We start from the raw sequence: 26564 nt of genomic DNA, 5'->3' as shown, positions 1-26564 counted from the left end.
AGGTGTAGTCTGTTTTTAATTGAATCCTAATACCAGTTTCCAATCTTTACAATTTAATTTGGCTGCTCCCACCAGTCTGCACTCGCCACCTAGCCAACGCTTTGCGGTATGGGAGTTGTAGTTTTATAAGGGGCCTCTATAATGAAGAGAGGCTAGGCTGGGCATCTCCTTGGACTACATCACCCAGAATACCCTGGGAGCACGGTGCACGCAGGTTTCGGGCCGGCGAGAGGCGCGATGGCGGCTGCTCAGGGGGAGCGGGATGGGGATGAAAGATGTCGAAAGATGGAGGTGCGAAGGCCGGAACAAGGTGACGGGTCATTGCAAGTCACTCCAAAACCTGAGAAGACTCGCGTCAAATTGGTTCTGTACCATTGGTCACAGTCTTTTTGTTCACAGAAGGTGAGATGGTTTTGGATAATGCCGAGTGAGCTGGGATGGGCCGGTTGATGTTGAACATACTCTCCTCTTCCCCTTGTTCTCCAGGCCTTTGGCCCCTTCCCTGCGGCTGCTCCTTTTCCCGTCCCTCGCCTCCCGCTCTGTATTAGGGCGACATGATAGATAGTGCCTTGTTATGTTTTTCTGCCATGCAATGAGGTGACCGACCTATGTCCGAAACTCCGCCTTCAGGTGGGTTTAACCTGGGTCAAGTTTATTGACACCTGAGGCCTGGGATGATTATGTTTTATGCGCAGATTCATGCCTGTGGTGATTGGTGTCATTTGTATATAGTGAAGGTGAGGTGGAGACTGGATCACGGTCAATGATAGTGTGTAGAATCAAATCATTTTGGTCTTTTGAGTTTTACATTATCTTGTGCTAGAACACGGGAAATTGACTTCACAACTCAAGGGGACATCTGATTACGTCTTGAATTAGTCGAGGACTGAGATTTCCAAACTATTTGTGTACCGCTACCAATGTACAGGTTTAATATTTTAACCCCTTTAATATCCAAACATTACACATGTACAAATTATAATACACAAATGCAACTTAAACAACGCCTTCATTGTACAACTTGCTGTTAACGTGATAGATGAGTTTTTGAGCATAGGCATGTAACGTTTGCAGTGATAGGTAATAGTTTGAGTTGTAAGTTAAATTGGACATTGAAGCAGATCGGCATATTTTGTGTACTCCAGTTGGGTGAGCAAAACACCATGTTCTAATCATCACCAATATCACCTACTTCTGTTGATGCAACATTGCTGCCCCTCTGCTACTAAAACCCTTATCCATTCTTTGCCATCTCTACATTTAATTGTTTTAATGCCCTCCCATTCTCCATGAACACCCAATCATCCAAAACATAACCTATATTCTAAACAAAAATAAAAATACATGGAAAAACTCAGCAGGTCTGGCAGCGTCTGCGGAGAGGAACACAGTTAACGCTTCGCGTCCGTATGACTCTTCAACAGATCTAAGTGAAAATAGAAAAGAGGTGAAATATAAGCTGGTTTGAGGGTGGGACAGATAGAGCTGGGTAGAGGGCAAGTGGAGACAGCCAAAGATGTCATAGACAAAAGGACAAAGAGGTGTTGAAGGTGGTGATATTATCTAAGGAATGTGCTAATTAAAGGTAGAAAGCAGGACAAGCAAGGTACAGATAGCCCTGGTGGGGTGGGGTGAAGGGAAGGGATTGAAATAGGCTAAAAGGTAGAGATAAAACAATGGATGGAAATATATTTAAAAATAATGGAAATAGGTGGGAAAAGAAAAATCTATATAAATTGGAAAAAAAAAGGGGGATCGGAAAGGGGGTGGGGATGGAGGAGAGAGTTCATGATCTAAAATTTTTGAACTCAATATTCAGTCTGGAAGGCTGTAAAGTGCTTAGTCGGAAGATGAGGTGCTGTTCCTCCAGTTTGTGTTGAGCTTCACTGGAACAATGCAGCAGGCCAAGGATGGACATGTGGGCATGAGAGCAGGTTGGAGTGTTGAAATGGCAAGCGACAGGAAGGTCTGGGTCATGCTTGCAGGCAGACCAAAGGTGTTCTGCAAAGCAGTCACACAGTCTGCGTTTGGTCTCTCCAATGTAGAGGAAACCGCAAATAACCTATATTCTGTTCTGCACTGAGATCCACTCACCCATCATTGGCCTAAACTGGTCCTTGTCCTTGTAAATTACTCATTCTGACCAAATACCTTCATGGTCTCGTTTCACCCAATCTTTAAAACATTCTCCAAGTCTTATATTACCTTCCTGGGCATTCTTCAGTCTTCTGATTTTTTTTTTGGATATACAATTCCCTTCCTCTCTTTCTCTCACCTATGGTGAATCCTTTGTGGCAACAGCTGCACACTCCCCAAGACACCTATCTATGTCCACCAGCCTCTGCTCCCCTACCAATCTTTCTCCATCAGCTTCCATTTGTGAAGCGCCTTAGGAATTTTTCTTAATGTCAAATGTACTATATGAATACAAAATAAAAGCAAAATACAGTAGATGCTGGAGACCTGAAATAAAAACACATGCTGGAAATACTCAGGTCTGGCAGCATCTGCGGCGAGAAATGGTTCATGTTTTGAGTCAAATATGACGTCTTCAGAACTGAAGAATCAAGTGCACGCTTGTGTGAAATGTAAATGATACATTTTTTTAATGAGGTGTTAAATGATACGTAGATTCTCCGATTGTGATATCAAGAGTTGCATTTGTCTTCTAAAAAGAGTAGGAAAATTTAATTTTTTTATCTAAATTGTTGAAATTTTCAGCAGAAACTCCTGACCCTGTTCCTGCTCCCCAATCCCTCCAACTGCTCCTGCCCCCCAACTCCTCCAACCCCTCCTGTCCTCCGACCCCCTCCTGGAAATGCCCAGCTTCACTGACTCCGTTTTTAGTTCCTTTGCACTGGCAATCACTGGTGGACACTAGAAAGAAAAGGACTCCCCTTGGGTCTGGAGGATGCACTCCATTCACGGAGGAACCAGACTGAAAACAAGGATGCCTCCTGAGCCCATGATTGGCAGTTGAGGTCAATGGCTTGAAACAGTGAGCCACCCCCTGCATCTCCTCCGCGCCCCCCCCCCCCCCCCCCCCCCCCCCACCCCAGATCCCTAGATCCCTAGATCCCTTAAGTCCACATCCAGCTGGGATACTTGCCCTTTGAGGAAACCATTGGTGGGCAACAAATTGTCTTGGTTCTCTAGGGCTAAGGCCTTGTAAGTACAGGTGATGGGCTCTTCCTCCCAGAGGTGCATTGCTCCAGGTAACTCTCCTGACTCCCAAGTAGTTTGGAAAAGGACAATTTGGAATGCACAGCCTGAATGGCTATTGTTAGCATGTTAAACAATTTTCAAAAGGGAATTGTATGTATTCTTGAAAAGGATCAACAGGATCATCATGCATAGATGCAGACAGTTCATGTTGGCAGCACTGTTGTCAACTGTTGGTCTGCTTTACTAGATTGTGAAGCCTTGCTTTCATCAGAGAGATGCAGCTACTACACCTCTAAGACCATCAGTCATCCCTGCATTGTTTTTAGGTTGCCAGCAGACTGCAACACCATTAGGGTTAGGGAAGGTTTTGGAATTTCTAGTTTTTTGGCCAATCATGCTTGCAAAAATGTGGTAATTCATGATGTAACCTTTTCTCGCCATTTGTTTATTTTTTGATGTGGTACAGCTTTTTGGGGGGGGGGTGGTGGGGGGTGGAGGGGGGGTGGGGGGGGAGTTGGTGGGGGTGGGGGGGGTGGTGGTGGGGGGGGAGGGTGGGGGGGGTTGGGGGGGGGAGGGTGGGGGGGGTTGGTGGGGGTGGGGGGGGGGTGTTGGTGGGGGTGGGGGTGGGGGGGGGGGTTGGTGGGGGTGGGGGGGGGGGTGGTGGTGGTGGGGGGAGGGGGGGAGGGTGGGGGTGGGGGGGGGTGGGGGGGGTGGGGGGGGGGTGGTGGTGGGGGGGGGGGGGGGGGGGTGGGGGGGGTGGGGGTGGGTGGGGAGGGGGTGGGGGTGGGGGGGGGTGGGGGTGGAGGGGGTGGGGGGGTGGGGGGGGGGTGGGGGGGGGGGGGGGAGGGGGTGGAGGGGGTGGGGGTGGAGGGGGTGGGGGGGGGTGGAGGGGGTGGGGGTGGGGGGGGGGGGGGGTGAGGGGGTGAGGGGGTGGGGGGGGGGGGGTGGGGGGGGGGTGGGGGGGGGGTGGGGGGGGGGGGTGGGGGTGAGGGGGGTGAGGGGGGTGGGGGTGGAGGGGTGGGGGTGAGGGGGTGGGGGGTGAGGGGGTGGGGGTGGGGGGGGGGAGGGGTGGGGGGGGGTGGGGGGTGGGGGGGGGAGGGGGTGGGGGGGTGGGGGGGGAGGGGGTGGGGGGTGGGGGAGGGGTGGGGGGGGGGGAGGGGGTGGGGGAGGGGGTGGGGGGGGAGGGGGTGGTGGGGGGGGGGAGGGGTGGGGGTGGGGGGGGGGTGGGGGGGGGTGGGGGGTGGGGGGGGGAGGGGTGGGGGGTGGGGGGGGGGTGGGGGGGGGGGGGGTGGGGGTGGGGGGGGGTGGGGGTGGGGGGGGGGGGGGTGGGGGTGGGGGGGGTGGGGTGGGGGGTGGGGGGGGGTGGGGGGGGGGGTGGGGGGGGGGTGGGGGGGTGGGGGGTGGGGGGGGGGGGGGTGGGGGGTGGGGGGGGGTGGGGGTGGGGGTGGGGGGGGGGTGGGGGTGGGGGGGAAGGGGGTGGGGGGTGGGGGGGTGGGGGTGGGGGGGGGAGGGGTGGGGGTGGGGGGGGGTGGGGGTGGGGGGGGTGGGGGGGGGTGGGGGGGAGGGGTGGGGGGGGGGGGGTGGGGGGGGTGGGGGGGGGTGGGGGGGGGTGGGGGTGGGGGGGGAGGGGGTGGGGGGTGGGGGGGGGGGGGGGGGAAGGGGGTGGGGGGGGTGGGGGGGGGGGTGGGGGGGGGTGGGGGTGGGGGGGAGGGGGTGGGGGGTGGGGGGGGTGGGGGGGGGGGGTTGGGGTGGGGGGGGGGGGGGGGGGGTTGGTGGGGGGGGGGGAGGGGGGGGGGGGTGGGGGGGGGGTTGGTGGGGGTGGGGGGGGGTGGTGGTGGGGGGGGGGAGGGTGGGGGGGTTGGTGGGGGTGGGGGGGGGTTGGTGGGGGTGGGGGGGGGTGGTGGTGGGGGGGGGGGGGAGGGGGGGAGGGTGGGGGGGTTGGTGGGGGTGGGGGGGGTGGTGGTGGGGGGGGGAGGGGGGGAGGGTGGGGGGGGTGGTGGTGGGGGGGGGGTTGGTGGGGGGGGAGGGTGGGGGGGGTTGGTGGGGGTGGGGGGGGGGTGGTGGTGGGGGGGGAGGGGGGGGTGGTGGTGGGGGGGGGAGGGGGGGGAGGGGTGGGGGTTGGTGGGGGGGGAGGGGGGGGAGGGTGGGGGGGGGTTGGTGGGGGTGGGGGGGGGGAGGGGGGGGAGGGTGGGGGGGGGGGGTTGGTGGGGGTGGGGGGGGAGGGGGGGTTGGGGAGGGGGGGAGGGGGGGAGGGTGGGGGGGGGGTTGGGGAGGGGGGGAGGGGGGGAGGGTGGGGGGGGGGTTGGTGGGGGTAGGGGGGGGAGGGGGGGGAGGGTGGGGGGGGGTTGGTGGGGGTGGGGGGGGGAGGGGGGGAGGGTGGGGGGGGGGTGGGTGGGGGTGGGGGGGGGGAGGGTGGGGGGGGGTTGGTGGGGGTGGGGGGGGGGGAGGGGGGAGGGTGGGGGGGGGGTGGTGGGGGTGGGGGGGGGAGGGGGGGTGGGTGGGGGGGGGTTGGTGGGGGGTGGGGGGGGGAGGGGGGGTTGGTGGGGGGGGGGGAGGGTGGGGGGGGGAGGGTGGGGGGTGGTTTGGGGGGGGGGGTGGAGACCTGCTTTATCAGCATTAAAGATGTATTTGAGCTTATAACCAGGTAAATTTTAAGGAATTTGGTCATGTATACTGTTACGGCATTCCTGCAGAAAATGTCAACTGACTTCCCCTTATGTAGATCTGTATTTGATGACATGGCCATTTAGAAAGTGGTTGATTGATGATGCTGAAACTAAATGGGTTCCAAACGTTTGTGAATTTATTTGTCTTTTAAAACAAGATGAAGTGAGATAACCCAGGTATGGTTGCTGTGCTGATCGGCTTCAGCTAGCTCGGCAGCCTGATTTAATATTGAGATATCCTGTTCTTTTTGCTCCTGAAATTTTTCAGGTAACCTCTGGAATGTGTGGTGGGAGCTATGTGATATTTCTGTGAAACAACTTCCTTCATTTATCTTGGATGCTCTTTACCATTAGGGTAAAACAAATATGAAGCACTTGCACGTCTAGCTAGCCATATTGTTAAATAGAGATATAAAAAGGTTTGACAATCACTTAGGTGATTGAGCCCTGCACCACCTGCTGTTGATCAATAGGCTGAATGCAAGTCAAGTTGTGGATTTCACCTGTCATGGTGCCACTTGGTTTGGGGATTTGAATCAGTTAATAATTCAAATTATGCAATGTATTTTAAATAAGTTTTTATCCCATTTTGATTCAAATTGACAGACAATTCAATTAAAGGAACTTTAGATTAAGAGGGATGTTCTTTATATGAATCAAGCAACTTAATGTCTGTTAACTAATTGTAATCAATACAACTGACTGCCGGTGGAATGTTTTCATTCTCTCCTGGCTAAGATTTCAGAGTTGTCAGAGTATAGTGGAATCTATTTTTTTGAGTTTAAAATCCACTTAAATCTTTCTGCCCAGTAACTAGAGAATATGCCTGTTTTATTTGAAAGTGGAGTTTGGAAAACTATAAATCAGAATCAAGATTCCAGGCTCTGTGCTGAATAAGTGAATCTCAGTTGTAGGAGCTGTGAGCCTGAGCTAGTGTTACGGGTGTTATGATAGCTTGGGGGGCCAGATCTCCCAAATTGTTTGTGAGATTTGGTTAGGGACCAATAACGTCTTGTTTAAAGTAGACAAAGTTTGAGATTTAAGACACTTGCTCAGCGAGGAAAGCCATAAGATTCCATGGGTTTTAAACAAAGAAAAATAATTTTTACTCTGCAAGGTCCAAAAGATAAAACAATTTGCTATCTTACGCTCTTAATATTTAGCACAAGTATGAAGTACATGTGTATTAACAAGCCAACTGTGGCCGAACACACGACACTACACAATAAATGGCAGATGTGACCAAGACAGAAATCCTGGATTTCTCAACAAGCTACCCAAATGTCAGTAACACTGAGTCAACCAATCTCCCTAAAACTCCATTCCACTCACGAGAGATTCCAATCTTCAAAGACCTTTGAAATTCTCTCCAAAAGTGGCTCCAACTTGGATGGCTTCAGCAACAGCCCATTTTCAGGGTTTCAAGCTCATCTTTCGAGGTTCCGTTCCTCTGGATTCCCGAGTATGCACCCAAGCACCAACAAGCACAATTTAAGATCTTCGGCTGCACCAGGAAGAACGGCCCGCAGCATGGAGTCACCAACTTTTGGCTGCCGCCTTCACTTAAAGTCTGCTCCCCGTAGCCTTTTTCCTGTTTGGAGCATGTTTCACTGATCCTTTCTTGTTCCTTAACTGGGACCTGTTTCTGTCCTCTGTCTCTGTCCCTTACCTGGGAACTTCCTTTTGGAACCTCTCCCTATCCACCCTTGCCTGTTTGCGGCTGCTCACTGTCCCCCTCCCTTGCCTCCTTTCTGGGACACTTGTTGCCTGTGGTGCTTCGCATGCAGTCACCTGACCTGGGTTTTCGCACCCTCTCTTTCTCTTTATGCAGGGGCGCACGGGGCCTGTCCTGAGCCCAAAGAATGTAAAGATTCAGAACTGTACATGTGCAGCCTTCTTCCGGCTTGCACGTACACAGTAAGTCTGAGATCCATTGGGAGTTGACCTTTGAGCTCAACCTTTAAGGTAACTTTGGGTTTCATAACATGGGTTTCCATACAGTGATAACTGCTGGACTTGTTTGTGTTGATGTAGCATGTCCTCCACAGTCCAATAATTCAGCTAGCATTGACTATTAAGGTACGTATATGAATAATGACCTCTGTGAGCAACTGCAAACCATGGAATTACCAGTTCTTCTGAATAAGCATAGGAGCATGGGAACATAGGAAATAGGAGTAGGCCATTTGGTCCATCAAGCCTGCTCTGCCGTTCAACTAGATCATGGCTGATGTTCTACCTCTGTCATTTTCTCACACTATCCCATATCTCTTGATATCTTTAATATCTAGAAATCTATCTATGTCCATCAGGAACAAGAATTCCAAAGATTCACTACCCTCCTAAGTGAAGAAATTCCTCCTCATCTCAGTCCTAAATGGCCTACCTCTTATTCTGTGAACCTTGATCCTAGACCCACCTCCTTCCCTCCCCTCCCCTCCCCTCCCCTCCCCAAAGCACCCCACTGAGCAGGGGAAACATACTTCCTGCAATTACCCTGTTGAGCCCTGTAAGAAATTTGTATGCTTTAATGAGATCACCTCATTCTTCTAAAATCTAGAGAATATAGGCCTAGTCTCCTCATGGGACAATCCTGCCATCTCAGGTCTGATGAACATTTGTTGCATTCCATATCTTGTAGTAAGTATATCATGCATAGCTTGTATTCCTTGGGTAGGGAGATCAAAACTATCTGCAATGCTGCAGGTGCAGTCTCCCCAAGACTCTGTATAATTGCAGCAAGACTTCTTTACACTTTACTCAAATTCTCTTTCAATAAACTATTTGCCTTCCTAATTGCTTGCTGCAACTGTATGTTGGCTTTCAGTGATTACGAACAAGAACACCCTTTGGACATCAATGCTTCCCAATCTCTCACCATCTAAGAAATTCTGTTTTTTCTGACCAAAGTGGATAACTTCACATTTTCTATCTTATATCCATCTGTCATATTCTTGCCCACTCACTTAGCCTATCTAAATCCTCGTGAAGCCTCTTCCTCACAACAAAAAGAATCACTGAATTTTTTAAAAAACTTTTTTTTCACCTAGTTTGGAATCAGCAAACTTGGAAATACTATATTTGGTCCCCACACCCAAATAATTAATATAGATTATGAATAGCTGGGCCGTAAGCACTGATCCTTGTGGTATTCCACCAGTCACAGCCTGCCAATTCGAGAATGCTCTATTTTATTCCTACTTGCTGTTTTCTGTCCATTAACCAATCTTCAATCCATGCCAGTATATTACCCCCAATCCCATATGCTTGAATTTTGCTTGTTTACCTCCTGTTTGGGACCTTATTGAAAGCCTTCTGAAAATCCAAATATACCACATCCACTGGTTCCCCCTTATCTATTCTGCTCGTAACATCCTCAAAAAACTATAACTGGTTTGTCAAACAGGATTTCCCTTTCAGTCCCATTAATTCCTCCAGTACTACTTTTCTTTAATTATTTTCAGTTCGTTTTTATTACTGGTCCCTTGGTGTTCTCATATTCCTGGGAAGTTTTTGTACATTCTTCCTGTAGACAGACACAAAGTCATTGTTAGTTTCTCTGCCATTTCCTTATTCCCCATTATAAATTCTCCTGCCTCTGCCAGTAGTGGACCCATATTTGTCTTTGCTAATACTTTCCTTTTCACATACCTATAGAAGCTTTTGCAGTCCGTTTTTATGTTTCTCGCTAGCTTACTTTCATATTCTATTTTCTCTTTCTTTATCAGTTCCTTGGTCCTCTTGTGCTGAATTCTAAAATGCTCCCAATCCTTTGTTCTGGCAACTTTATAAGCCTCTTCCTTTGATCTAATACGATCCTTAACTTCTCTTCTTAGCCATGGTTGGATCACCTTTCCTGCTGGATTTTTGTTCCTCAAGGGAATTTTTGTTGTAAAAATGTATTAATTCTTTAAATGCTAGCCACTGTCTGTCAGCTTTTAATGTTGTTTCCCAATCTACCACAGCCAATTTCCTTTATATTTATGGCCCCAGTTTCAGATTGAAATACCTCACTTTAAACCTTAATGTAAAATGCCATCATATTGTGGTCACTCTTCCCCAGAGGCTCCTTTACAATCAGATTATTAATTAGCCCTTTCTCATTGCACAATACTAGATCTAAAATAGCCTGTTCTCTAGTTGGTCCTCAAAATACTGTTCTAGAAAACCATTTTGGATATGTTCCATGAATTTGCCGTCCTCAACGTTAGTGCTAATTAGATTTACCCAGTCTGTTTGTAGATTGAAGTGCCCCATGATTACTGTGTTATCCTTGTAACATGCACCTCTAATTTCCTGATTTATACCATGCCCTATATTGCTACTATGGTTTGGTGGCCCATAAACAATGTTTGTTGCCCTTCCCTCATTCTTAGCTCCACCCAAACTGATTCTACATCTTGATCTTCCAATCTAAGATTCTCTATCACTAATATGCTGATCTTATCCTTTTTTAGCGGCACTCCTTTTTGCCTATCCTTCCTAATTGCCAAATACCCTTGAACCTTCAGCCTTGATAATTATGTCACACTTGTTTACTTCCATTTGTGCTGTCAATTCATCTACCTTATTGTGAATGCTGTATGCATTCATATAAAGTGCCTTTAATTCTGTTTTTTTTCTTCAGCATTACAAGCTCTAACCTTTAACTGCTGGCTCACTGAAGTTTGTATGCTCTGTCCCTTCCTGCTACACTCTATATCAATTCTCTTAAAGCTACCTTGCTCTCTTACCTGGACCCCTCTCTTTAATTTATTGCATCTTCTCTCACCTGATTCCTCACCCCCCCACTATTTAGATTAAAGCCCTCTCTACTTTCCCAGTTAGGGATGGGCAATAAATGCTGGCCTAGCCAGCAACACCCACATCCCATAAATGAATTTAAAAAATCTGATTTGTTCCATGAGCAGAAGGGTGTGACTGCGAGTGAGGCGGGTATGAGGCTCAAGGCAGTAAAAGTGGAGGACCCTCAGCCCTTGCAATTTTCCAATAGATTTGAAGTTCTTGCAGCCTGTAAGGATGAAAATTGCAAGGTGGATGAGCAAACAGGCCATGGCACTATGGTGCAAGAAGCCGCTCAAGTGTTGGGGGGTAGAGTTAAAAGGAATCATCTTGCTAGAACAGTGGTCCCAGCACGTTTCAGATGAAGACCATCCCAGCGGTACAGCTTCCACTTTCCCTAGTACTGGTGCCAGTACCCCATGAATCAAAACCCATCCCTCCCACACTAACCTTTGAGCCATGCATTTAACTTTCCAATCTTACCCTGTTCCAATTTGCTCATGGCTCAGGTGATGAAGATCTGTTTGTTAATTTAGCCCATAGTTGATCCTACTCTCTAAGCAAAGCCTCTTTCGTAGTCCTACCTACGTTGTTGGTACCTACATGTACCACAACAACTGGATCCTCCTCCTCCCAATGTGAGTTCCTCTCCAACCTAGAGCAGATGTCCTGAATTCTGGTGCCAGCAGACAAAGCAGTCTCCTGGACTCAATCTCTTGGCTGCACAGAACTGTGCCTATCCCCCTGACTATACTGTCCCCTACTACCACTACATTCCTTTTAACTCTACCCTCGCCCCCAACACTTGAGCGGCTTCTTGTACCATAGTGCCATGGCCTGTTTGCTCATCCACCCTGCAATTTTCATCCTTACAGGCTGCAAGAACCTCAAATCTCTTGGACAATTGCAAGGGCTGAGGGTCCTCCACTTTTACTGCCTTGAGCCTCATACTCGCCTCACTCACAGTCACACCCTCCTGTTCCTGATCATGGAACAAATCAGATTTTTTTTTAATTCATTTATGGGATGTGGGTGTTACTAGCTAGACCAGCATTTATTGCCCATCCCTAAATGCCCTTCAGAAGGTGGTGGTGAGATGCCTTCTTGAACTGCTGCAGCCCATGTGGCATAGGTACACCCACAGTGCTGTTAGGAAGGGAGTTCCAGGATTTTGACCAGCGACAGTGAAGGAACGGTGATATATTTCCAAGTCAGGATGGTGCATGACTTGGAGGGGAACGTTCAGGTGGTGTTCTCATGCGCCTGCTGCCCTTGTCCTGCAAGATGGTAGTAGTCGTGTGTTTGTAAGGTGCTGCCTAAGGAGGCTTGGTGAGTTCCTGCAGTGCATCTTGTAGATGATACAAACTGCTGCCACTGTGCGTCAGTGGTGGAGGGAGTGAATGTTTGTGGATGGGGTGCCAACAAGCAGGCTGCTTTGTCCTGGATGGTGTCAAGCTTCTTGAGTGTTGTTGGAGCTGCACTCACCCAGGCGAGTGGGGGATATTCCGTCACAGTCTGTTATAGTCCTGACTTGTACTCTGTAGATGGTGGACAGACTTTGGCGAGTCAGGAGGTGAGTTACTTGCCGCAGGGTTCCCAGCCTCTTAGCTGCTCTTGTAGTCACAGTATTTATATGGCTAGCCCCATTCAGTTTCTGGTCAATTGAAACCCCCAGGATGTTGATAGTGGGGGATTCAGTGATGGCAATGCTATTTAATGTCAAGGGGCGATAGTTAGATTCTCTCTTGTTGGAGATGGTCATTGCCTGGCACTCGTGTGACACTAATGTTACTTGCCACTTGTCAGCCCAAGTTTGGATATTGTCCAGGTCTTGCTGCATTTGGACATGGACTGCTTCAGATGACCCTATCCTAAGGAGCGTGATCGCCTCCTGGACCAAAATATCAGGTATATTTCCCCCTCCCTAATGTGTCCCATTGAGCTGGAGGCAGAGCTGCAGAGCATGATCCTGAGGCAGAGTTCCTTCAGCTGCAGACACGTGGATCACACAGGTGCCCATGAACTCCAACATACTGTAGCTGCCACACCTGTTCTGCCATTTTTATAGTATTTATTCAATTATTTTCCTGATTAAATTTTAATTAATGCCTCTAGTCCTGCCTGTGCTTATATTCTTATTTCAAGAAATGTCCTACCTAACATGATTGAAATTCCCTAGTTAGGATAAATAGAAAATACTCACCAGCCAATCTAATAAGGTTTACAAATAGTAGTGAAGCTTACTACTACTATTAAAGCTTTACAATTACTAAAATTTCATGAGTTTTGAAAGATAAGTGAGAAAAATACCAACAATCCATTACCTGTTTCCTGTGATTTTACACTTTGATTTTTCTCAGAACATGGTCGGTCCACTCTGGAGCCACGGATTGGATTGGATAACTCCCTTAGGTTCTACACTCTGTCTCTGGGTCCTCCCTTTTCCTAGAAATTCACGTGGAAAAGAAAAGGAACTAGATTAGATACAGTAAGCCTTGGTATTATATCTGATTTTGTCATTTATTCGAAAATGAAATCTAAATAAAGAGCTCTGCAGAAACAAATTCTGAGAAATGTAGACTTTCAAAATGTGTACCATGTTGTGACAAAATTCAGACCTTTTAAAAGTACATCAGCAATATGGTGGAATACTTTGAAACTGCGAATTGTAATTAGACTATGCACTTAGCTTGAATTGACTGTCATTACAGGAGGAACTCTTTCTGGAGTTATATTGGTTACCTTGGATCTTTATATTGAAGCGCCTGAAACAAACTTATTATGTAACAATGGTATTATTTGATGTTATGACTTAGGACATTGTTACAAAAACATACTATTTAGTGAGTTGCAAATATGCTTCAGAATCAACTGATAGGAGATGGGCAGGATAGGGCAGCGCCATTATTGTGAGGCCCTTTGTGATGCATCTATACCTTCATTCAGTGGGTAGAGTTTAAAGATACACAGGCTTTTCCAAAAACACAGTAAGTAATATAATTTTTTTTGCCACTTAGAACATAAATGAAAAACTCACTTATCTGTCAAGATCCATGCATACAGAGAGATTTCTCAATACACTTTACAGGTCAGAGAAAAGAATAAACAGTGCCAAGCAAGAAGACAAAAGATGATGCAATGGTTAGATGGGTGGGTCTGAAGGTATGGTTGAAGGCAGCACTTTTGAGGGCTGGTAATAGCATGCAGAGGAGAGAAGCTTGGGGATATAAGGAGTTCCTCAGGGCAGGGTTTAATTGGCTGCATACCCAGTGACAGTAAGCTAGAGAGGACAAAGGATAGGCTGCTGTTGGAGAAATGGAGAGTGGGTGTAGGGGCGTATGGCTGCATAGGTAGATAAAAGCAAAAGGAGCAGGAGTAGACATTAAAATCCTTTGAGACTGCTCAGCCATTCAATAAGATCATGGCAGATAAACCTCAATTCAGTCTCCTGTTCTATTTCCATATCCCTTGATTTCCTACTGTAGTTAGAATATGATATGTTGTGAATACATTACTGGACTGTTAATTTAGAAGGCGAGATTAATAATCTGGAAATGTCAGTTCAAATCTCATGGTAGTTCGCAAATTTTAATTCAGTTAAAAACTAAATCTAAAATAAGAATTTGATATCAGTAATGGTGACCTTGAAGCTGTCCAATTATAGTTTCAAAAAAAATCAACTGGCTCACTAATACCCTTACCTGGTCTGGTTTATATGTCCAGCCTCTCAGCAATGATTCTTAACTGCCTGAAATGGTGGCAGGCTTGTATCAAACTGATATAAAGAAGTATAGTAAGAGTAGGACTGAACAAACAACTTAGTTGGGACCAAAACAACAAAGCCCCGGTTGTCCCTGCAATCTCCTCCTCATTAACATTTGGAGACACGTGCTGAAATTGTGAGAGCTGTCCTGGAAGATTAGTTGAGCAATACCTGAAATAATCAGACTCTCAGAATCAAATCCATCAGCCAATGTTCCATCTGCTCCATCAAAGCCACCATAGCTTGGCCTAAATAGCCAAGTGGTTATGGTACTGGGTTTGTAACCCCAAGATCAAGAGTTCAAATCTCACAATGGCAAACTATGAAACAATGTAACTTCATCTGAAACAGATGGAAACAGGTTTACTCAAAAGAGTATCAAAGCCACCATAGGTGGCAGCATGTACACAGATGCACCATAATCTAACTTGATGGCTGGCGCATCTCTCACTCTACCATTACCTTCGAGATCAGTGACCAGCAGTGGTTCACTGAGGAATGTAGAAGAGTATGCCAAAAGCATACAGGTCTGCAGTGTGTACCATCGTTAAGATGAACTGCATCAACTCACTGAGGTGTCTTTGGCAGCACCTCCCAAAACTGTGACCACCTGGAAGTACAGGGGGCATGGGCATACCATCACCTCTTAAGCTCTGCTCCATGTCACACATTCTCCTGACTTAGAAATACATCACCTTGCTGCTGGGCAAAATTGTGGAACTCCCTATTTAACAACACTGTTAAGAGTACCTTCACCACACTGACCGCAGCGATTAAAGGAGATCACTCACCGCCACCTTTCCAGGACAATGAGACGTGGGCAATAAATGCTGGTCTTTCCAGTAACACCCTCATCCTGTGAATGAATAAATAGACAAAATTGAGATAGGGTGAGGCAATGCTATAGAGTGCTTTGAAATGGGTGTGAGAACTTGAAATGAGTATGAGAAGCTAAAATAATTTTGCTTGGGCACTGGGAGGCTGTGGTTCTTGGCTAGAATGGGATACTTGCAATTTGGGACCTTGTGCAGATGAAGCCACAAGCAGTGGAGTTTTGAATGATTGCAGGTTGGCAGCTAGAGATGGGGATACTGACTAGAAGAGCATTAGAGAATGTAAGCCTACAGTTGGTAAAAGCCTGATCAAGATTTGGGCAATATGGGGAGATGGATAGTTAATAGATGTCCAAAAATGTGGCCTTACAATGGAATAGAATAACTTTGAGGAAGGAATCTCTGATTAAACTCAATTATGGACTTAGCCTGAGTTGGCAGCTGGAGAACCTGATGGTCTCCAGGATAGTGATATTGATGGCTGCAGGAGTAGGATGGCTGCTGTTTTTAACCAACGCTGTTCTGAAAGTTTTTTTTGGCTTGCTTTTGAATACACTTGCTCACATGTATGCTTTAAGACAGAAGACTTGTGTACATTGAATTTGTCCTTTTGGTACGAATGTTGTTAATAAAAGCAAAAATTAAGCACGTGTATATAATAAACAAAATTCAAGCACTTGATAAATAACATAGTGTGAAAGGATTAAAAGTGTGAGGTAGAGTTGATAATGTCTCTTTCCTGTATTTCAGGTTCGTTTGGTTATTGCAGAAAAAGGTCTAAAATGTGAAGAGTATGATGTTAACCTACCATTGAGTGAGCACAATGAACCTTGGTTTATGCGTTTGAACCCAGCAGGAGAAGTACCTGTATTAATTCATGGCGACAACATTATCTGTGAATCCACTCAGATCATTGACTACCTGGAGAACACCTTTGAAGATGGTAACATTAAGGAAATACTTGGTTTCAGTGAAACTCTGTATATCTATGTGCATATCTGTGTTTCAGTGAAGATGTGATTTGGAAGCATGATATGAATTAAGACCTAGGTAAGGTGATTCAGGTCTAGATTAGATGATTCAATCAGCAAAGATGCTTTTACAACAATCGTTTAACTGAATTTTTCCCTTCTCCCATTTCTTCTCCCTGTGGTCTGGTCCTAAGGGCACGTGTCCCTGTTTGAGCTTGAACAATGAGTATCAGCAGGTTGTTTATTTGTGGAGGCGTCAAAAGTAAGACCTATTCTGTGCTCACCTGAGGTCCATACATGCAGGTAATAGAAAGGTGATGATGAGCATTACTTGCGTGTGAATTGGTTCATAGTGAGGGTGTGTTGAGCATCCTCATTCTCTCTCTCTCTTGTCCTGATCTGCCTTGGCCCAGTGGCAAGATGAGTCCAGGTGGCTGGAAATAAATGCTAATGCAGTGGGTGACCAGGATGTCTTTTGTGTCTTGTCATGCTCTATGCATCCACATACACGGTTCTGACAGAGGCTTTTCCTTCCTAAGGATACTTCTGGCAATTTGCCACAATCCTTGTTTGCCTTGGAAAGGAATATTGCACACAGAGTTGTGATTGATTTAAGTACTTAATGTCTTGAACAGCTGAGGTTTTCCAGCTGTCCTGTAAATGAGAGCTTTTAAGTGATGCTACTCAAGTCTGAGATTTTCAGTCAAGAAAAGAAATTTAGCTTATAAATGCAGTCACAAATATAAATTACAGCATCCATTTCGTGTAAGTAGGTAAGAGAGTATGGAATGTAAATGTACTGATATCTGTGTGGATGGCCTATTTGTTAATGGCTTGACTTAGTTTGGCTCAGCTTCTAAAGCCTCATAGTAGAGTATCAGCAATCACTTCTTATTTAAATATAGAGTACAGCACCCCCTGCTGTATGTCTATTTATTTTCCATATAGCTTCTCTAAGTGAGATTGCTAACAGTGCTGGGTTGAAGGCAGTTTTATGGAATGTGTGCATGCTTGTTGATCCAATCGTAAATATTAAGTAAATGAGTAATCAGAGAATTTAGAATTGCATCTTTATCAAATATAATTTCATATTGCAAAAGCAAAACTATATTTGTTGCATTCTAAAATCAGTCACCCATTGCAGTACTGTTGATGACCTGATATGGTATATAAGGTATGGGTGGTATCTTGAGATCTGTGAAACAGTATTTGCGTACCACACATTTTTTTAAAGAAAAGCTGCACATTTTCTGAAAGTAATGTAACATAGAACTGGTGAAAAAAACTAAAGAAAACATTTTTTAAGTTCTTGTGTTCTTGGTATATACAAAATAATATTTTGATGCAGAATTCAGCAGCTTGGAGTGGGAACGTTACGTTTTTTTTTCCCTTTCTCTCTGTAGCCTGTGGATGTTAAGGCCAATTATAATGCACCCAGTGCTGCACTGACAGCTATCAACTAACTTAGGATGGACTTGGTATTGGCACTGGGACTTTTGAGTGATACAGTGCACTTGACCTCTGAGTCTACTGTGATACTCCTCAGTGCATTCAAACTCTGGGTTCCCCACCATATTACACAGCTTATTTAACCATTGGATTGTAAAGAAAATCAACCTAATCTCTTGTAAACAAAAAATTATGTTCTTGTAAAGTGTTTAAATGTTACCATATTTTTCATGTAAATCTTAGTTTTCTCAATTGAACAGCTTTAGAACCATTCCTCACTCTCACCCATGCTGCTTTGTAAGAAAGCGTTACATGTATATGTGATTTTGTTGTTTCTAGCTAAACATATATCTGAGTTTATGTATTTTACATATGAGAATTTTACATACTTTATTTCACATTTGACATTTTAACATTTATTTTCACATTATTTTCGTATTAATTAAGTTGAGCTTTATAAATCAGATTATGATTTCCTGAACACATTTACACTTTTTGTCTTTTTTTACAGTTATTCCTTTGTTACATCAAATCATAATGATTTTGAACTAATGTACAATATGTAGACCTAGCAGACTCAACAGCTGGAATGTTTCAGTTTCTGAGGTAACATGTTCTGCAATGTGTTTGTAATGTTCTGTTTCAATGTAACCAATTACTTTATGGAAATTAGAATGTATGTGGTATAGTATGCATTCTTAGACTTTATTCAAAGAAATTAAGGATTGAACTCAGATTGGGATATTGGATATTAAAGTAAATGGGTTAATGCCTTTCTAAGTACTGGACAAAGGAATTTCATGTTGGTTCATGTATTAATGTAGTGTGTGTTCAATTCTTTGATATTGGAAGTTAGAAAATCTATGAAATGTGAAGGGTTCTATTTGCAAAATAATTCTTCCCTACATTCCCTTTGGAAGGGAACTGCCAAGCTTTTTTTAAAGGCGAAATTGTCTGTAAAACATGCACTTTTTGCTTTTCTTAGCAACTTGATTGCTTTAGTAAGAGTGCCCTTTGTATATTGTACTTCTAGTAACCATCCCTAAATTGTTGCCAGAAGAAGGAAGCCTGTATTATCCACGAGTACAACATTATCGAGAACTACTAGACTCTCTCCCTATGGATGCCTATACCCATGGCTGCATTCTTCACCCAGAGTTAACTTTAGACTCCATGATTCCTGCATATGCAACCACTAGAATTCGCAGTAAGTAGAATCCAACAACACAGTTGTAGTAGAGTGCAAATTTGTTCCTCCCTGTTTGCTGAGATCCCAATTGGCTGAAAATTCAGCAAACTTTACAGTTTGTTGAGCATTTCTGTAGTTTGAATCTTGATGGGAACTACCACCTTCTTGCAATGGTTTATTCTGTTGGGCCTTAAACCGCAATGTAGCTGTGTAAAATTGGAATGCTTGCAAACATCTAAGCTAATCTGCAGACAGCAAAAATATGTATTTTGCACACTTTCACTAAACCAAATTTGATACATTACCCTGACATCTCAGATGAAGGGTGACTTAGGAAAGTTGCATATTTTAAAACACGTAGATTAATTTATGGTTTAACGTAGGCCCATACATTTTGCATCTTTTACAAAATTGTGAGGGTGTGTTAATGATGCAGCTTAGTCTCCTCCTACATTAGAAAGAACCGATATTTGCATCGCCTAGTTGAGGAGGGGCATGTTAATGGTAACACTAGAGGCACAACTGTGATTATTAGAACTTAGTAAGACATTGCCCCTATAGTACTTATTGTGCCTTTTGGAAGTAGGTTGTAAGTGATATATAGTCAGGTATGTACCTGAATATGTTATGAAAAGAAAACAAAAAATATGGTGGTAGAGTGGTGGGAGAAAAAACATTCGGGAACTCCCAATACTGTTTGTAATCTGTTGATCTCTGTTGGAAAGTTTGTGTCATAGAGTCATAATGGCATAGGAGGTCATTCAGCTCATCCAAGTCCAAGCCAATGCTCTATAGAGCAATCAGTACCATTCCCCCACTCTATTCCTGTAGTTCCCTCTCAAATCCCCATCCAATTTCCTTTTGAAATTATTCATTGACTCTGCTTCCACCATTGACAATGAGTTCCAGGTCATTACCACTCACTGCATAAAAAATGTACTTCCTCACATCCCTCTCACATCTCATGCCCAGAACCTTAAACCTGTATCCCTTGGTCCTTGTGCTATCAGCTAATGGGATCAGTTTTTCTTCATCTATCTTACCTAAACCTGTCATAATCTTTTACACCTCTATCAAACCTCCCCTCAACTCCTTTGTTCCAAGGACTACAACCACAGCTTCTCCAACTTAATCTTGTAGCTAAAATCCCTCATCCTTGGTAAATCTCCTCTGCATCCTCAAGGAACTTTTGCACCCTTCCTAAAGTGTGGCAATCAGAACTGGATGCCATGCTATAGTTGTGGCTTAACAGAACTTTATAACTTTCCTGCTTTTGTAGTCAATGTCTCTATGAAACCCAAGATCCCATATACTTTGCTAACTGCTCTCTCAATATGACTTGCAACCTTCAACGATCTTTGCAGGTGAATCCCAGGTCCTTCTGTCCCTGTGTACAAGTTGTGTTCAGGGTAGAACAGGTTCAAGTCTGGCTGCAATTCACCTCACTCAAATAGCTTGTGGGCACTTAGTATCTGCTCATATGATGAAAAGCCATGTGAGTGATATATTGACACCTGTGAAGTTGTACTCCATTATGATCTAAAGACTCCAAAAGAGGAGAAAAGAAAATTAGGGAGGGGATATAATTACTCAAAAAATGTTTGGAAAGAGTTTTGGGTTTCCACAGGTTGTGCTTGTTTAGTGCATGTTTTGATTAGTGGCTGCTGCAAGGTATGGGAAGAAATGGTTTATTTAATGATGTTGCACCCTGCCTTGAGCTCAGTTGTAATTATTTTTGTGGAATCTTAATGCTAAATATAATTGTAGCAATTTTGTATAAAACTATTTAATGCAACAATCTTAAAGCTGATTCGTTTTTTAAATGATTCAATATGTTTAGATTTTTAAAAACTTTAGCTTGCCTAATTACTGCAATTTGGGATTACTAAATTGTTGTGAATTACTCTCTGAAATGTGTGTCATATTGAGAAATGACAAATAACTTAACAGGTTATTCAGAACACTCAATTATAAGGTAGGGTTCTGTTAATTTTAAATGATGACTTGGTTTTTGTGATTGAAAGAACATTGAGGCTATCAGAGCTCAACCTTGTGCAGTAAGTTGGACAGTAATGTTTGGAGTACTCGCATGTAGTTAAACTCTAATCCAGATGTTGCTGTCAGTTCTTCAGATTTTGGTTGTTAGTGATAGAAAGCCTTGCATATTTTATGTTAATATTTTCATTAAAATTTATTAATATTTATTTTCAGGTGGAAATAGGTTTTTAATCCCCTTTTATTAACTTACTGCATTCTAACTATTATAGTTGGGGTACACTTGCTGTAACATTAACATATCCCCAGTACCTTTACCAAAGGGAAACACAAAATGCAGTGGTGGCACTTTTTATTTTTGAAGGTATACTGCTATGCAGAGAATTCTTTTGAGACATTTAACAGATTAAAGAACAACATCTCCAAAAAAAATCAATATATTTATTGCTTCTACCAACAATTCAAAATCATTTATGAATCTCCTCAGCCTGCATCATTCTACCATCAAGAACTTGTCCCAACCATGCGTTCCACACATGTTCTTTGATCCTCCAACTCTGACATTCTCCCCCTCCGGACTTCTGCTGGTGACAGAGCAATCAGCTGTTTTATCATTGCTTTGGAACTCTGTCCCTAAACCTCTCTTTAAACATCCTCTGCTTCTGTGAAGTGCCTTGGGACATTTTCCATGCTAAAGTTGCTATATAAATGCAGGCTTTTAGAACAAAAAGCCTGATAAATCATAGAATCAGTACATGCTGTTAATTGTGTGATAACTTTTTAAGGTAGGCACAATAGCAAATTATTCCATGATGTTTACAGTTTTGGGTGTAGTTGAAATATGAAGGGCAATTAATTGATATATTTCTAATTTCAGAGTATATCCATTTTTCCTAATGGGTAGCTCTGTGGATATTTCAAAGTTTGAATTGATCAGAATGTAGCCCATTGCAGATCCCAGGAGTGATAAATGATGCATACCATTCTGCCCAAATCGAGGCATCCATTCAGCAATAATCTATAGTCCCAAATTCACAAAATCCACCTGTTTTGCAAATGGTTTTCATACTTGCATCTGCAATTTAGTTCATATTTGTTCTCTCTTGCTTTCTCTGTCCTCCAAGCTTAATGATAACTGTCCTGCTCCAATATGGCATTGTTATAGAGTCTATATGGCACAGAAAGTGCCCACCACCTCAAGGGCAATGAGGGATGAGGAACAAATGCTGACCTAACCACTTTTGCTCACATCTCTTTGAGAAAAAGTACAGTTTCAGATTTTCTTGATTCGGTGTGCTATGATATAAAAAGCTAAATCATAGAGAACTGAGGAGTATGATTTTGCAATTCCAAATCCCAACTATTGAATTTGAATCACCCTTCCTTTCCCTGCAGTCGAACGTCACTTACCTCTTCAGTTCTAATGTGCACCGTCATTTACTTTCAGGCCAAATCGGAAACACTGAATCTGAGTTAAAAAAGCTTGCTGAAGAACACCCAGAATTGCGTGAAGCATATTTAACAAAGCAGAAACAAATTAAGGTAAGTGCTTTTATAATTAATATTAAAAATGTGTTTTCATTTATTTAGTGTGTGTGTGTCATGTGCTTTACCACTTTAAAATGTATTTTTAAATTACAAGCTTGCTAACAAAAAACAGTAACATAAGTAAAAATTAGTTTGGTTTTAAGAACCAGCAAATGTACTATGGAAAATTGTTACCAAAAAACAAGATACCCTGTCATGAGTAAAACCATAGGTTAAACACCCAAGTCTGGGTGCTTTGCCTTAATGCTTTCCAAAATGACCCCTTTTCTTTTTTGCCTATTACTATAGTTCAGTCTGTCAAAACCTAGCTTGTAGCATTTCTAGTAATCATCTATTTGTGTGAATAATGCTGAAGTTTTACCCCCGGACTGTATCCAGAATATGGACCCCATCCCTAGTCCATCTGAAAATCTTTTGAATTTAATATTTGTCTATATATTATAATTTTTGCAATTATTGTACATCAATGGGCTAAAATTTGTCTGCAGGCTGTGGGAAATTTCCAGAGCGCAGGAAGCTTGCTGATGGCACAAATATCCCAGTTGCTGAAAACACCACATTATTCGCTAGCACACTGAGCACTAACATGGAAGTTTCAGTGCTCTCTTAATTTGTAAATGTTTAAGAAGCAGAGTATTATTCACCTTAGGCTTCTCTTAGATAAACACTGTTCCCTTTTTAAATAGATGTTTTTTTGTCTTTAGTCCAAGATACGGGACCATGATAATGTAAACTACCTGAAAAAAATATTCCATGAGCTGGAAAATGTTTTGGACCAGGTGGAGACTGAGCTACAGCGAAGGATTGAGGAAACTCCAGGTTTGTAATAAATAAATTACCATTATATTTGGACACTGCTTTTCTTCAGCTTTTAGTTTTTCCCTCCTTCCATTCTTTAGCTTGTTTATGGGGCAGGTAACCTGCTGTCTTGGAACTTTCCAAGTGGTTCTTGGGGAAATTGAGGTGTGACTCAACCTGAGCTATCTTGTTTTCAGATTTTCTCCCTCCTGTTGGGAAACATCTCTCCATAATGGCTTGGTTGAGATCAGAAATCTACAACATTTGATAGACTAGGTGCAAGTGCCAGCCTCTTAATTAGAGGATTAGTGCCCTACACCATTGCTCTGTTCAGCAATATTATCAATTGAAATATTGTAATATTTTGGCAGCAGAGATTTCAGCCACCTTGTCCCTGTGCTGTGGAAATGTTTTTTTCCTAAATCCTTCTGCCTGACATCTCTCCTCACCTTTAGACACTGCACGTAACTTTACTTACAGTTCCCGCTTGGTGCCCTCTGCTCATTTATGAAGTGCTTTGGGATGTTTCTTTATAAGCATGGCACTCCATCAATTTACATTCAAGGTGCTCATGAAAATTAAGAATTGTCCCTAATTTAAAGTTAATCTTTTTTCTGTTTGGAAGGGTTATACTGTGTAAAAGTTACAGCTGCTTTCCTTCCCCTAGACCGTCATACAATTTGTTATTGTGTGGTTACAAGAAAGACCTGTAGTTTCACAATGCTACAGTGACTCAAGTCATTTGTTTTAGAAAACACAAGCACTTTTATATATAAAAAAACTTTGCCCATTTTGTTTTCTTGACTGTTCACTGGGGTAAAGTTCTGTGGAAGCCTGTCACATTGTCCTTCTCTCAAGTGAGTGAACATTTGCAGGTTATTCGACCATGAGGGAAATCGAAGTGAAATCTCATCCTTGCCTAACATCCATACCTAAATACATTGAGTAGAGTTTGCTAAGTAGTGATCAGGAGTAGGAACCCTAGCTGAATTTTCCTTCCACTAATTTAGGCCAATTACAGTGCATATATTGCATCCCAATTTAGCTAATTTAACACACATTTTGAAGTTGGGATATTCCCGGTCAAAATCACAGCTGTTCATAAGATAAACATACTAAGGCATTGCAGAACTCGATTATCCACAAATTTGAGCCAAATGCTAGAGTTAATTCCCTGGTGGAAGCTTGTGCTTCAAATCAAAAGATGAACATCTGAGAGCACTGAACATTTAACTTTTTTGTTGCTCTTAAAGTGTGATGTTCATTTTCTGCAATGTCTGATTAAATCTTAAACAAATGGTTGTAGTAGTTGAGCATTGGATTCAACATTGGGGGTCACAGTTGAAACTTGTGTTTGAAATTGTCTGGATTAATCCTGGTGTTATTGAGACTTCATGGAAGTAAACCAATGTTGTCACTTACAGTCTATTTTTACATTTTGGGTTAATTTAATTTTGAGAATTCAGTAACAACCATAGTGCAAATTGGTTCCACAGCCAGCACTATTTAGAAGTTGCAATGTGTTGAATATTTGTTTTTTTTTTTGTTTAGTCCTTTTTGTTAGGAGTTTGGCAATCTCTAGGGCACAGGCCTGCAGGCTCATTAAACTACTTAGGAAATGACCAATCTTGCCTAGTGAATTTAGATTAGCGTGTGTTCTGTAACATTAAAATGCTCCATTTTGAAGGCAGAGAGGGAAAATTAGCATTGGTGCATCTACCTTAACCACCTGTTGACTTCACAATCAACATTTACCATTCAATAAGTGCTCCACACTCTCCCACTGTGCAGTTTAAGTAGATGGTCTTGTTTTGGAAAGTAGCACATTTGGCCAGAAATTAGGAAAAAGTGGGTGATTAAGTAAAATCTAAAATTGATTTTTAATTGAGTGCTACAAGCCATATTGTAAAGAAAATTCAAGTCTGAAAATCAGCTGGAATCTTTACTCTATTGATTTGAACCTTTATTAAAAGGCTATGTTTGAATCATAGAACAACTTGTTTTGTCTTGTATTAATTTGTAGAAAATGTTTAAGTAAAACAATTTGCAATATTCAGTTATTGGTGGAAATATTGATCAGTTTAACTTTTTCTTAAGCAGAAGAAGGACTTCAGCCATGGCTCTGTGGTGAGTTCTTTAGTCTTGCAGATGTATCTCTCGGTGTAACATTGCATCGGCTGAAGTTTCTTGGACTTGCCAGAAAATACTGGGGAAATGGAAAACGGCCAAATTTAGAAACTTATTATGATCGTGTGTTACAGCAAAGGACTTTCCGAAAGGTCTTGGGAAATGTGAACAACATTTTACTGTCAGCAGTACTGCCTACTGCTTTTCGGGTTGCTAAAAAACGTGCTCCATCATTTTTGGGAGCTAGTTTTATAGTAAGTCTGCTTGGAGGAATTGGGTATTTAGCCTTTTTGTTCCTTAAAAAGAGACTGTCATAAAATTTGTTGGCATGAACTTAATCAGATTCTTGGTAAAATAACTGAGGAAGAGCTGTGGTATCTACAATTTCATTGCCGTTATAAAGCTAAAATATAGCTGCATAAAGACAATGCGGTAACTTGCTTCCTGTAGTAAAGAAATTTTCTGTCGCTACTTTATTTTCAGAGAGCAAGGTTGCAATATATGGAAAGTTTAAAGAAATTTGTGCACAGTGCAACCCATTTGTTACAGAACTACACAAACCTATCTATTCATTTTTGTATTTGCAGCCAATTTTAGGTAGTAGACTATGATGTCACATCCTAATGTTTCTGGGTTACAGCATGTTAACAATTCTATGATGCACTTGGATAATCTTCAGTCTAGATGTGAATCACTTTGGTTCAAAGGTTAATCAAAAATCTATTCTCCAACCTAAGTTCTATTCATGCCATTCTTTTCTGTCTAGCCTCAGTTGTGTCCCTGAATGTGCATCATAGGCATCATTCTTGCACAATCTAGTTCGAGATAGTGTGCACTGCATTGATCTTTACAGGCTATTTGTTTAACTTGGGAATACCATTTCTATATCAATACTCATGTACTTAAATAAAGGCATTAAGAAAACAACTGTGTACTATACTTTTTTAAATTGTTTTAAAAGCTTTGAATATTAACCTTCAACAGATAACATCATTCATATTTATTTCTTGGATGTATGAAAATGTCCTGGTGGGAAAAAGATCAAAGGGAAACATTCAGACAGGCCTTTTCCATAAATAATTTATTTGAGTAATAGTAGAAAACTCTTTTTGGAAGCATCTGTTGACCTGGTTTTATTTGTTTTATCATCCGCATATCTTAAGGATAACTCCCTTTCACCAAGAAGCAATGTCATACAAATTGTTCTGTTCCTAGAAGTCATGGGCTGGTGTGCAAACTGATGCTTAAATGATGAGAAAGAAATGAATTTTTTAAAAA

General features: G+C 43.3%; 1 protein-coding gene across 2 annotated transcripts; it reads left to right on the top strand.

Moving 5' to 3' along the window:
* The first annotated feature begins 216 nt into the window (after positions 1 to 216).
* Positions 217 to 26210, top strand: gdap1 (ganglioside induced differentiation associated protein 1). Of its 2 annotated transcripts, XM_041190453.1 has the most exons (7): positions 219 to 402; positions 12974 to 13101; positions 15960 to 16152; positions 18663 to 18836; positions 22261 to 22355; positions 23066 to 23180; positions 25260 to 26210. In XM_041190453.1, exons 3-7 carry the CDS (start codon positions 16047 to 16049, stop codon positions 25601 to 25603), a joined length of 834 nt encoding a protein of 277 aa, XP_041046387.1. In that variant the 5' UTR covers positions 219 to 402; positions 12974 to 13101; positions 15960 to 16046; the 3' UTR covers positions 25604 to 26210. The 2 variants fall into 2 exon arrangements, with proteins under 2 accessions (XP_041046386.1, XP_041046387.1); XM_041190452.1 differs by lacking the exon at positions 12974 to 13101 and having other exon boundaries at positions 217 to 402.
* Positions 26211 to 26564: the final 354 nt, after the last annotated feature.

The sequence above is a fragment of the Carcharodon carcharias genome, chromosome 6 (genome assembly GCF_017639515.1).
Source record: "Carcharodon carcharias isolate sCarCar2 chromosome 6, sCarCar2.pri, whole genome shotgun sequence".
Classification (NCBI taxonomy): domain Eukaryota; kingdom Metazoa; phylum Chordata; class Chondrichthyes; order Lamniformes; family Lamnidae; genus Carcharodon; species Carcharodon carcharias.
The sequence above is the reverse complement of the archived record's forward strand: the minus strand, read 5'-3'. Positions and strand labels throughout refer to the sequence as shown.

Bases quoted from the DNA above. Each gene is read 5' to 3' on its own strand.
- gdap1 (XM_041190452.1), top strand. From the start codon at position 238: ATGGCGGCTGCTCAGGGGGAGCGGGATGGGGATGAAAGATGTCGAAAG. The intron at 16,153-18,662 runs GTAACATTAAGG...TTGTACTTCTAG, and splicing joins GGAGAACACCTTTGAAGATG to TAACCATCCCTAAATTGTTG. The intron at 18,837-22,260 runs GTAAGTAGAATC...ATTTACTTTCAG, and splicing joins TGCAACCACTAGAATTCGCA to GCCAAATCGGAAACACTGAA.